The 13,874-nt window shown below is 36.8% G+C and overlaps 1 protein-coding gene across 1 annotated transcript in view; it reads right to left on the minus strand.

The window, feature by feature from the left end:
• LOC106086404 (cadherin-89D) overlaps positions 1 to 13,874 on the minus strand; it is a 75,111-nt gene that overhangs the window by 7,778 nt on the left and 53,459 nt on the right. The window contains exons 12-15 of the mRNA XM_059361442.1: positions 7,151 to 7,219; positions 6,823 to 7,086; positions 5,802 to 5,974; positions 126 to 432 (exon numbers count right to left, since the gene is read on the minus strand). Coding sequence (XP_059217425.1) covers positions 126 to 432; positions 5,802 to 5,974; positions 6,823 to 7,086; positions 7,151 to 7,219 — 813 coding nt within the window. The remainder of the gene's footprint in view (positions 1 to 125; positions 433 to 5,801; positions 5,975 to 6,822; positions 7,087 to 7,150; positions 7,220 to 13,874) is intronic.

A 13,874-nucleotide genomic window follows, 5' to 3' on the forward strand; every position in this document is an offset into this window, starting at 1 on the left:
CCTTTACCCACATTGGATTCCAACAACTGTAGTTCTAATCATATCCAACATTTGATAATCATAAAAATCGTCATTAGCTTACCCCAAAACATTAATTGAAATCAACAACATAAAATTCTACTTACTCATTATTTAAGTGCTGATGCAGATGTTGCACTTGTGGTAAAAATTGATGTGGCTGCTGCTGTTGCTGTTGTGTCGCCAAATGCTGATGTTGATGCTGGTGCTGATGGATGTGAGAATGTGAATGCGAATGATGAAAATGTTGATGTGGATTTGGGTTACTAGCTGCCAACTGGGCAAGATTTTGCTGTAGACTTTGACTCTTTTGCGGTGGCCATTCCGGTTGTTGTTGTTGTTGCTGCTGCTGCTGTTGTTGCAGTTTTTGTGTGGCAACTGCTGTCGATTGAGTTTTCGAGGAACACAAAGATTCTAGAGACAGCGGCAAAGTTAGACAAGAAGAAGTTTTGATTAAAGAGAAAAAATCTCATGATTGGCACAGATAAGAACATGACAATGAATCTCTGTTTTGCCAATTACATAAAACAGGTATTGTTGTTAGAAAAATTAAAGTGGGTGATTCAAAGGCAAATTCCTTTCAGTATTCAAAGAACAGTGTTATTAGAGATAGTTTTACAGAAATTTTTTCTTTAAACTGAAAGTTTCGTAGAAATTTTTTCTTTAAAGAGAAAATCTCAGGGATATTTTATGTTTAGACAAAATCTGATGAAAATTTATTTATTGGAGATCATTCTATGAAAATTTTTTCTTAAGAAAAAATTTTGTAGAAATTTTAGAATATTTTTTTAATAAAAGTAAATTTCATGGAAACTGGCTGAGACAATTTTCTATGGAATTTTTTCTTTAGAGAAAATTTCATAAATATTTTTTTTTCTAAAGAGAACATTTTATAAACATTTTTCTTTTATGGACATTTTTTGCTTTAGAGATTTAGAGAAAATTAAAGGGACATATTATTTTCTTTAGAGAAAACTTAATAGATTTTTTTAAGAGAAAATTTAAAAGATTTTTTTTTTTTTAGAAAAAATTTTATGAAATTTTTAGAGAAATGTGAAATCGTGTAATAAATAAAGCTTTTATGGGCTTCAGATCCCTATTCGGACGATCGGTCTATATGGCATCTATATCTAAATATAGTCCGATCTGAACCGTATTTTGGTCAGATGTCGGGAAGCTAAAACTACTCACTGTTTCCAATTTCTGCGAAATCGGTTAAAAAATAAAGCATTTATGGGCATTAGACCCTTTATCAGCAGATCGGTCTAAATAGCAGCTATATCCAAATATAGTCCGATTTGGCCCGTTCAAGAACGTATCTGTGCCAAAATTCAGCTTAATATCTAAATTTTTTAAGACTGTAGAGTGATTACAACAGACGGACAGACGGAGAAAGCCTGGAGAAGCTTCAAACAGTTAAGTCAACCGGAACTGATGGCATATTTCCGGCGTTACTACAAAAGAAGACCGACTATCAGGCCCCTCATCTGGCCACTACTTTCACAACGTGCCTAGGAAAGCCTGGCACCAAAGGCCTCAGATCTATAAGCCGTACGTCCTTTCTGCTCAAACCCATGGAACGCGTTTTGGATAAAGAGTAGGACATCCAGCGAACTGCTCAAATACAAACAGCATGCCTTTGTCAAGGGAAGGTCGGTGGAGACTGCCCTGCACGAGGTTGTGCATAAAATAGAAGAATCCTTCGATGCCTACACGTTCACATTGGCGGTTTGCATTGACATCGAGGAGCATTTAATAATGAGCGGACCGACACATTGATCCAATCCTTAGACCAGTACCGGGTGGATCAAGTCCTAAGAGACTAGATAAACCATATGCTAAGTAACATATGGATAAATTGCGGGACCCATGACATAAATATAAGGGAGAATGTGGCCCAAGGCATGGGGGAATTTTATAGCCACTCCTATGAGTGACCACCATAAATGACCTTTTACGGATGCTGACTGAGGAGGGATTTAAATCCGACTGCTATGCAGACAATGTTATCATACTCCTTAGAGGGGTAAAGATCCGAACCAGCTTTGCTGATGGCCGAAAGGGTGTTGAATATGGCATATGACTGGGCTAGACTCAGGGATCTCAATGTTTACCCAGAGAAGACAGAAATATGCCTGTTGACGAGGAAGACGGAGGTGGGCCAATTTGTCGCACCACGTTTCACAAAATGGGGCCAAAAATCCTAGGATAGATAACTGGCACTACCGAAGCGTGATTAGACCAATACTTCTTACACCTCAGTAGTTTGGTGGACTACTATGGTGAAAAAGGGCCATGCAACAGGTTCAGAGAACATGTTGTCTTGGCATGGGCGTAGCGATGAGGACCACTCCTACTACGGCAATGGAGACCATTCTAGTCATTCCATCCTTAGACATACAGATTAGTATGAGGCAGCTACTGCGGCTATGAGACTTAAGGCGATGGGAGAATGGATTGAGTATGGGGGCTGCTCAAACCATCGCGGTATAATCGAGACAACGATAGAAAACGTGGAAGGAAGGGAAGAGATATTGAGCTGAAACTTTGCACAGATTCATTTTTTGTCCATAAGCAGGTTAAGTTCGAAGATGGGATACATCTTGATATAGGCCCCATATAGACCGATCTGCCGATTTAGGGTCTTAGGCCCATAAAATCGACATTTATTATCCGATTTTGCAATTTGGGACTGTGAGTTGTGTTAGGCCAGTCGACTTAATTCTTCAATTTGGCCCAGATCGGTTCAAATTTGGATATAGCTGTCATATAGACGGATCTCTCGATTTAAGGTTTTGGGCCCATAAACGGTGCATTTATAGTCCGATGTTGCCGAAATTCGGGACAATGAATTAAGTTAGGCCCCTCGATATATTTTTGCAATATGGCACAGATCGGTTCAGATTTTAAAATAGCTGCCATGTAGACCGATCTCTCGATTTAAGGTCTTTGGCACATAAAGGGAGATTTCATTGTCCGATTTCGCCGAAATTTGGGATAGTGAGTTGTGTTAGATCCTGATAGCTCCATTCAGATCCAGATTGGATATAGCTGCCATATAGACCGATCTCTCGATATAAGCTTTTGGACCCATAAAACGCCAATAATTGTCCGATTTCGCCGAAATTTGGGTCAGTGAGCTGCGTTAGGCTCTTCCACAACTTTCTGCAATTTGGCCTAGATCGGTCCAGATTTAGGTATAACTGACATATAGACCCATCGCTGGATTTAAGGTTTTGGGCCAATAAAACGCGCATTTACTGTCCGATTTCGCCGAAATTTTGGACAGTGGGTTGTGTTGGGTTAGATTTGGATATAGCTGCCATATAGACCGATCTCTCGATATAAGGTGTTGGGCCCATAAAACGCGCATTTACTGTCCGATTTCGCCGAAATTTGAAACAGTGAGTTGAGTTAGGCCCTTCGATAGCCCTCTTCAATTTGGCCCAGATTGGTCTAGATTTGAATATAGCTGCCATCTCTCCATTTAAAGTCTACGCACATTTATAATCCTATTTCGCTGAAATTCGACACAGTGACTTATGTTAAGCTTTTCGACATCCGTGTCGTATATGGTTCAAATCGTTCTGTATTTGGATATGGCAACCAAAAGCACAAATATTTTGTTCAACAAAATTGAACAGTGACTTGTGCTTATTGGACCACTCAATATCCGTGTCGAATTTGGTCCAAGTCGGACCATATTTCGATAAAGCTACTAAGGGGGCATAAATTATGCATTTTTCACCGGATTATGAAGAAAGGTGGTTTACATATATACCCGAGGTGGTGGGTATCCAAAGTTCGGCCCGGCTGAACTTAACGCCTTTTTACTTGTTTTGAGCAATTTTAATGGAAATTTTTACTTTTTTTTTTCCTTAAGAGACACTTTTACAAAATTTTTTTTCTTTACAGAAACTTTTACAGAAATCTTTTTTTAAGGGAAAATTTCACAGAAAATTTTTCTTCCGATAAAAATTTCATCCATTTTTTTTTTTTGAGAAAAATTCATAGAATTTTTTTCGAGAAATTTTCATCAAAATTTTTTTACCGAAAATTTCATTAATATTTTTTCTTTAGAGAAAATTTCATTAAAATTTTTTTTTAGAGAAAATTTCATTAAAATTTTTTTAGAGAAAATTTCATTAAAATTTTTTAGAGAAAATTTCATACAAATATTTTCTTTAGAGAAAATTGTATGGAAATCTTTAGAGACAATTTCATACAAATATTTTTTTTAGAGAAAATTGTATGGAAATCTTTAGAGAAAATTTCATACAAATATTTTCTTTAGAGAAAATTGTATGGTAAATTTTTCTTTAGAGGAATTTCATGGAAAATGTTTCTTTATAGAAAATTTCATGGAAATTTTGTCTTTATAGAAAATTTCATGAAATGTTTTCTTTAGAGAAATTTTAATGAAATTTTTTTCTTTGGAGAAAATTTCATGAAAATTTTTACTTTGGAGAAAATTTCATGAAAATTTTTCCTTTGGAGAAAATTTCATGAAAATTTTTCCTTTGGAGAAAACTTCATGGAAATTTTTTCTTAAGAGGAAATTTTTTCTTTAGAAAATTTTATGAAAATTTTTTCATTAGAGAAATTTTTTTAAAATTTTTGTCATTAAAGAAAATTTCATGAAAAATTTTCGTTTAGAAAAAATGAAAATTTTTCCTTTAGAGAAAATTTGGTGGAAATTTTTTCTTGATAAACAATTTCATGGAAATTATTCTTAAAAAAAATTTCATACAAATATTTTCTTTAGAGAAAATTTTATGGAAAATTTTTCTTTAGAGAAAGTTTTATGGAAAATTTTTCTTTAGAGAAAGTTTTATTGGTCTATTTTTCTTTAGAGAAATTTCAATGAAAATGATTCTTTATAGAAAATTTTATGGAAATTTTTTCATTAGAGAAAATGTCATGGAAATTTTGTCTTTATAGAAAATTGAATGGAAATTTTTTCTTTGGAGAAAAGTTTCATGGAAATTTTTTTTTTTGGAGAAAATTTCATGGAAATTTTTCATGGAAAACTTCATGGAAATTTTTTCTTTAGAGGAAATTTTTTCTTTAAAAACATTTCATGGAAACTTTTTCATTAGAGAAAATTTCATGAAAATGTTTCCTTTAGAAAAATGTCATGGAAATTTTTTCTTGATAAACAATTTCATGGAAATTTTTTTTTTGTGAGAAAATTTCATGGAAATTTTTCCTTTAGAGAAAATTTCATGGAAATTTTTCCTTTAGGGAAAATTTCATGGAAAAAAAATTATTTTCTTTGGAGAAACTTTCATAGATTTTGGGCAAAATTTCACAGAAATGTTTTTTAGAGAAAATTTTATAGAAATTTTATAGAATTCGGACAAAATTTCGTAGAATTTGTTTCCTTAAGAAAATTCTTTAGTGGAAATGTTTTTGAAGAGAATTTCATGGACATATTTTCCTGAGAGAAAATTTCACAGAAATAGATTCAGAAAAAATTTCGTAAAAATAAAATTTTTTTGGAAGTTTTTTTTTAAGCGAAAATTACATGCTAATTTATTCTTGAGAGAAAATTTCACGAAAAGCCTTGCCTTAAGCACATTTTTAATTATTTCTTAAAAAAATGTCATTAAAAATTTCTTGGATTCTTTTTTCATTAAAAAAAATTTCATTATCAAATCAAAAAAAAAAAAAAAAATCTCAAAAAAAACTAAAATAAAATTCCCACACAAAGAAATAATTTTCAGGAAATTTTCTTTAATAATGTTAAGGTTTTTCTTTAGATAATTTGCTAATGTACTTACGCTGACTTTGCCTCTGTAACTGTTGCTGATGATGATGGTGATGCTGATCTTTGGCTGCTGTTGTCTTCTGTGTTTGATGTCGTCTGCGGCGGCATGAATCTAAGCCAGCACGTGCTATGGTATACGTTAAACCAGTTTCGGATGAAGGAAATTCTTGTTGAGACCATAAACCACTGCAAAAATAAATAACAAGAAAAGGCGCGCATGCGCAAATGGAAGGTGAGTAGGAAACTAAACAAGGGTGTGGGGACATCAATCTCATGTTAGTTCTTATTCTAGATTTTGTTTCATGGCATACTTATATGGCAAAAGAGAGCATTCTGATGGAGCTTAGAGAACAAGTTTCTAGTTTTAATTAACAACGCGCGAAATGTGTAGGCATTGTTTGAATTATTGAAATATTTTCTATGATCTAAGAGCTTTTCCTATGACAAGAGATCCATAAACATGGGAAACAATGAATTGTTCGATTAGGAGCACAAACGCACAATTATGAAAGAGAAATGGGTCAAATGGCCATAAACATGGGACATGGGAGAGTACCGTTAGTTTAAGTGGTAGTGCAAAGAATCCAATTGTCTGACCCACTAAGTGGCCTAGAGAGTAGAGCCGAAGTGAAAGGATCCCAACATTGCCGTCATACAACTATGCTAAGCCGGCTAGCTAACCATCAATCAAATCGATTTGATACAAAATGAAAAATCTCTTGGTTTTGTTGTTGGCACACATTTGTTTTGTTGCTATATGGACTCTTGGCAAAATGCTCTTAAAACGTTTTTATTGACTGTTTTTTTTTTTCAAGCTTAAAACAATGGCAAAACTAATAACTAAAGCTTAACTAATGGTTATGGTATATCAAAGAAAATATATAAATAAAAAAAAAATTATCTCTTTTTCTTTTCTCAAGAAAATATTTTGTTATCTTTCAGTCTCTTATGGTCATGGTAGGTGTGCAAAAAAGCAAAAAATATTTATTTATAAGCTAATAAAATTCTTAATTATTTTCTCTCCTTCCAATTACCGTTTCTGTCGCATGCACATGAAACACAAGGCAGTCAGCACTGATCCCACGCCACAAAATGCCACTAGGACTATGGCCACTATTTCCAAACTGCTCCAAAAGTTGGCACTATGCGTTGATTTGTGTGGCACTTGACCCAATTCGGCCAATTCAATGATGCGAGGCATTGTCTTGGTTATATCCCAATAGCCGTTTTGGGCATTTTGTTGCAGCTGTTGTTGTTGATGCAACTGCAATGTATCCAATTGAATGGTGGACAAAGATCTGTGATGGAATGGACAATGATAATCTGATCTTGTAACGATTCTATGCAGAGGTTATAACTTACTCTTGAAGTTGCTCCATTTCCACTATGGCATTTGTTCGGTGATCCACGGCATAGATGTAGGCATCGGTGCTAACAAAAGAAAAAAACAAAATTTTTAGGGATTTAAGACAAATATTATTACAGAGATTTGAGGAATTAAACATGACTACAAATAACATCGATTTAAGTTCGGCCGATCCAAGGGTTTTTTCAATGACTTTTTCAAGTAATGAGACAAGATTATCTGAGAGCTCATATACGAAACAATTTGAGCCAAACTGAATAATAGTAGGACCCTATAGAGGCTTAAGAAGTAAAATCGCGGAATCGGTTTATGCAAATTCATATTTGCCCATGAATATTCCGTTAAAGGAACATGGGCAAACTTCTCTCATATCATATGAGTGCTGTCCGTTTTTAGGTTAAGCTTGATGATAGGTAAGTTATATCAAGTTATGAACCGATATGAGTCATACCTGGCATAGATGTTGAAAGACAAAATAAAACAAGTAAAAGCGTGCTAAGTTCGGCCGGGCCGAATCTTCTATACCCTCCACCATGGGTCGCATTTGTCGAGTTCTTTTCCCGGCATCTCTTCTTTTACAAAAAAAAGGATATAAGAAAAGATTTGCTCTGCTATTAGAGCGAGACCTGGAGACCTGTGTAAAATGTCAGCCAATTAGAATAAGAAATGCGCTCTTTGTGAGCTCAAAAAGTAAAATATGGAGATCGATTTATATGGGAGCTGTATCGGGCTATGGACCGATTCAGACCAAAATAAACACGTATGTTGATGGTCATGAAAGAATCCGTCGTACAAAATTTCAGGCTAATCGGATAATAATTGCGACCTCTAGAGGCTCAAGAAGTCAAGATCCCAGATCGGTTTATATGGGAGCTATATCAGGTTATGAACCGACTTGTACTTTATTTGACACAGTTGTTGAAAGTACGAATAAAATACGTCATGCAAAATTTCAGCCAAATCGGATAGGAATTGGGCCCTCTAGAAGCTCAAGAAGTAAAATCCCCAGATCTGTTCATATGACAGCTATATCAGGTTATGGACCGATTTGAACCATACTTGGCACAGTTGTTGGATGTCATAACAAAATACTACGTGCCAAAATTCATTCAAATCGGATAAGAATTGCGCACTCTAGAGGCTCAAGAATTCAAGACCCAAGATCGGTTTATATGGCAGCTATATCAAAACATGGACCGATATGAACCATACTTGCTAAAATTGTTGGATATCATAACAAAACACGTCGTGAAAAATTTCATTCCAATCGGATAAGAATTGCGCACTCTAGAGGCTCAAGAATTCAAGACCCAAGATCGGTTTATATGGCAGCTATATCAAAACATGGACCGATTTGAACCATACGTAGCACAGTTGTTGGGTATCATAACAAAACACGTCGTGCAAAATTTCATTCCAATCGGATAAGAATTGCGCCCTCTAGAGGCTCAAGAAGTCAAGACCCAAGATCGGTTTATATGACAGCTATATCAGGTTATAGACCGATTTGAACCATACTTGGCGCAGTTATTGGATATCATAACAAAACACGTGGTGCAAAATTTCATTCCAATCGGATAAGAATTGCGCTCTCTAGAGGCTCAAGAAGTCAAGACCCAAGATCGGTTTATATGGCAGCTATATCAGGTTATATACCGATTTGAACCATACTTGGCACAGTGGTTGGATATCATAACAAAACACGTCGTGCAAAATTTCATTCCAATCGGATAAGAATTGCGCACTCTAGAGGCTCAAGAAATCAAGACCCAAGATCGGTTTATATGGCAGCTATATCAAAACATGGACCGATATGGCCCATTTACAATACCAACCGACCTACACTAATAAGAAGTATTTGTGCAAAATTGCAAGCGGCTAGCTTTACTCCTTCGGAAGTTAGCGTGCTTTCGACAGACAGACGGACGGACGGACAGACGGACGGACATGGCTAGATCGACATAAAATTTCACGACGATCAAGAATATATATACTTTATGGGGTCTAAGACGAATATTTCGAGTAGTTACAAACAGAATGACGAAATTAGTATACCCCCCATCTTATGGTGGAGGGTATAACAAGACGAGTAAAATTTCAGCCAAATCGAATAATAATTGTGCCTTCTAAAAGTTTGGTTAATGAGCTTAAATTACGAAATCGATCTTAATGGGGGGCTGTATCAAAATAAGGTCCAATCTGAATCATACTCAACACGGATGTCGATACACCTAACTCACTACACCAATTTTCACCGAAATCGTGAAATAAATGTGCGTTTTTTCGGACAAGGACCTTAGATCGGGAAATTGGTCTATATGGGATCTATATCCAAATATGGTCTGTTCTCACTCACACTCAGCATGAATATTGAGGTGCTTAACACAACTCACTTCGTCGAATTTCAGGAAAATCAGGTAGAAAATGTCCGTTTTATGAAAACAAGAAATTAAAGCGGTAAATTGGTCTAAATTTCAGTTTTGCCCAAATTTGGTCTGATCTGGGATATACTTAGAAGTGATGTCGAGAAGCTTAACCAAACTCGCGGTGTTTCATTTCAGCGAGATTAGCTAATAATGTTGTCAGAATGGATGAAGAATCTCCAGCAAGGAAGCTTATGAAGGGGGCCATAATAGAATACGCAAAAGGATAAGACCAAAACTCCGATGGAGTGAACAAGGGGAGATCGACATCTCGAAACTCCGTATCAGACATAGAAACAAGTACAAAGGTGTTAAGTTCAGCCGGGCCGAACTTTAGACACCCACCACCTCGGGTATATATATAAACAACCTTTCGTCAAAATCCGGTGAAATATGCATACCTTATGCCCCATAGCAACTATATCGAAATATGTTCCGATTTGGACCAAATACCAACAGGTACAAGTCATTGTTCAATTGTGTATAACAAAATATAGGGTTGCCCAAGAAGTAATTGCGGATTTTTTAAAAGAAAGTAAATGCATTTTTAATAAAACTTAGAATGAACTTTAATCAAATATACTTTTTTTACACTTTTTTTCTAAAGCAAGCTAAAAGTAACAGCTGATAACTGACAAAAGAAAGAATGCATTTACAGAGTCACAAGCTGTGAAAAAATTTGTCAACGCCGACTATATGAAAAATCCGCAATTACTTTTTGGGCAACCCAATATTGTAGTAGCTATATCTAAAAATAAACCGATCTGAACCATACGGATGTCGAAAAGCCTTACATAAGTCACTGTGTCAAATTTCAGTAAAATCATATTATAAATGCGCCTTTATGGGGCCAAGACTTTAAATCTAGATATCGGTCTATAAGGCAGCTATATCCAAATCTGCACCGATCTGGGCAGAAGAATGTCGAAAGCCTAACACAACTCGCTGTCGCAAATTTCGGAGAAATCGGACAATAAATGCGCCTTTTATGGGCCCAAAACCTTAAATCGAGAGATCGGTCTATATGGCAGCTATATCCAAATCTGGACCGATCCGAGCCAAATTGAAGAAGAATTTCAAAGGGCCTAACACAATTCACTGTCCCAAATTTGGCGACATCGGACAAAAAATGCGCCTTTTATGGGCCCAAAACCTTAAATCGAGAGATCGGTCTATATGGCAGCTATATTGAAATCTGGACCGATCTTGACCAAATTGCCGAAAGTTGTTGAGGAGCCTAACACAACTCACTATCACAAATTTTGGTGAAATCGGACAATAAATGCGCCTTTAACGGGCGCAAGAACTTAAACCGACAGATCGGTCTATGTGGCAGCTATATCCAAATTTGAACCGATCTTGACCAAATTGCAGAAAGTTGTTGAAGAGCCTAACACAACTCACTGTCCTAAACTTCGACGAAATCGGACAATAAATGTGCTTTTAACGGGTCTAAAACCTTAAATCAAGAGATCGGTCTATATGGCAGCTATATCCAAATCTGAACCGATCTGTGCCATAGTGCAGACAGATGTCGTGGGGCCTAATACAACTCACTGTCCCAAATTTTGGCAAAATCGGGCAATAAATGCGCCCTTTTATAGGCCCAAGACCTTAAATCTAGAGATCGGTCTATATGAAAGCTATATCTAAATCTGGACCCATCTGGGCCAAATTAAAGAGGGATATCGATTGGTCTAACACAACTCACTGTCCCAAATTTCAGCAAAATCGGATAATAAATGTGGCTTTTTTGGGCCTAAGACCCTAAAACGGAGGATCGGTCTATATGGTGGCTATATCAAGATATTGTCTGGTATAGCTTATCTTCCAACTTAACCTGCTTATAGACAAAAAAAGGAATCTGTGCAAAGTTTCAGCTCAATATCTCTATATTTAAAGACTGTAGCGCGATTTCAACAGTCAGACGGACATGGCCTGATAGTCTTCGATTTGTCTGCTGATCAATAATATATATATACATTATAGGGTCGGAAATGGATATTTCGATGTGTTGCAAACGGAATGACAAAATTAATATACCCCCATCCTTCGGTGGTGGGTATAAAAAGAAGCACAGAAGATCGAGGCGGTTGGAAATCTATTCTATGTTCGGCTAGAGAAATAAATTTTCTGTAATAGCCCATTAAAGTAAAGTAAACGCTAATAAATGAGAGCTTTTTGGGTTGCAGATTGGCCTATGTGGGCTCTATAACCAAATATGGTCCTAGCTGAATCATACTCAAGTCTAGAAACCTAATAAAACTCTCTGAGATAAAATGTACCCTCCTCGTAGCCCTCCCGATATATTCTCACCGAGAAGGAGGTAGATTCTCCGATTAAATCTTGGATTGCTCCACAATTGATCTGGCGCTTTTGGAGGAACCTTTAGTCGGAGACATTTCCACCTACGGAAATGACATAATGGGTGAGCATAGTACAATCATAATCACACTAAGAGCGCTCTTTCGTGGTCATCATATGCCCATAAGATCATAGAAAGCTCGTTCAAGTCTGGAGACTTCTTTAACTAAGATGAGAAAGTTATTTATGTACGCACTGATTTTAAGGGGCTCAGCAATGCATCCACCATAAGGTTACATATACATGCATCTTAGAAGAACCCCCTGGCGACATCGTTCAAAAACTCTCAAAACAGTTACGCTACCGCGAACCACACATGCTCTTCCATCGCAGAAATAACCAGATAAAAACCTCCCGATAACTCATTTCACACTTAAAAGAACGTTTTATTAAAATTTCCATATATTCCAAGAACATACAATATTTCGTGCACGTCTCGCTCACACAGTCGTGCACATTGCTCCAGGCATCCGCATGACTTTTTCCTCTCGGAAGCCGAAATAGAACAGGCATGCATACTCATCGCAACCCTCCTTGGTACCATTATTTTCTCCAGTACTTTTGCAAGCTCTTCGATCAATCGGGTGATTTTTTGAACAACTCAAAATTATGCCCTTCAACTAAATTTGGTTTGTAAAAATTTATAGCAGAATCCATGGTGGTGGGTACCCAAGATTCCGCCCGGCCGAGCTTAGCACGCTTTTACTTGTTCAAACTTTGAGTAGGCCCAATCATCTGTTCAACGGTATCAGAGAAAATCCTCATCATCAAAAATCAACTCAAGTTGCCGTGGCTACTACTCTGTTGCCTACCAAGCCGGAAAAGTGGTATACCTTTTCCCATAGACCTTTACTATTGTATTGTACAAATCTCCTAAAGCGATCCTCCATACTTCTAATCATTAGTCTTTTGTGTTCTGGTAGACGTTTCATTGTAAAATACACTGCATTGAAATTTCTGCTTTGTTTGAGAAAGCCTCACATACATCCTCAGGGCTCCAAAGTCGGAGGCCACCGTAACGTAGAGGTTAGATTATCCGCCTGTGGCGCAATATATTCATTGTGGGGTGAGACAAAATCGTTTGCATTATAATTTCTGGCTGTTTGGAATCACTTCCTGCCCTTTCGCCACGTCGTTTTCAGCTTATGGATCCACTACTTAACGTAAATTGGTTTGGACTTTCGACGTCTGCTAAGGAGGACATCGCTCACAGCACTCTTCCACTCTTAGTCTATTTTATTGTAGTTGTCTGATAATCAGTCAGTATCTTAAAGCCTTCTAAAGAGAATACCGATGCAGTCGCTCTTAAACTTGTGTTGAAATTTACCAGTTATCCTCTTGAGCCACTCATACCTCAGTTCTTCCTTATTCCCAATCAACCGTCCTCCCGCACGCAATCACCCGCTTAACTCAGTGACCTGATCATCTATCGTCAGTACCTAAAATCTTATAAATATGAAGCTTTTACAGTCTTCCTGAAACTTTCCGAAAAAGTTGTCACTTAACGTATCGATCTTCCTTATTGCTAATCAACAGTCGCTTGTACGCTCGCAGTTTGGCAAGAGAGTCGTTTCGGCGTGAGACAAAAACCTTCGCATTAGAATTTCTTACTCTTTGGCATCATTTTCACAGTCGCCTGCCCTTTCGCCACGTCGTTTTCAGCTCATGGGTCCACTACTTAACCTAAGTTGGATTGGTCTTTCGGCTGCTAACGAAAAGCACATTATTCGCAGCACTCTTCCACTCTTAGTCTATCTTAGAAAAATGGTTATCTATCGTCAGTATCCTAAAGCCTTCTAAACACAATACCGATGCAGTCGCCATAAAACTTTCTGCATAAAGGTTACAGTTAACTTCTTGATCCACACATATCCCAGTTCTTCCTTACTCCCAATCAACCATCCTCCCTATTGAATGAATCTTTAGAACCGTT

The sequence above is a fragment of the Stomoxys calcitrans genome, chromosome 2, assembly GCF_963082655.1.
Source record: "Stomoxys calcitrans chromosome 2, idStoCalc2.1, whole genome shotgun sequence".
Lineage (NCBI taxonomy): Eukaryota > Metazoa > Arthropoda > Insecta > Diptera > Muscidae > Stomoxys > Stomoxys calcitrans.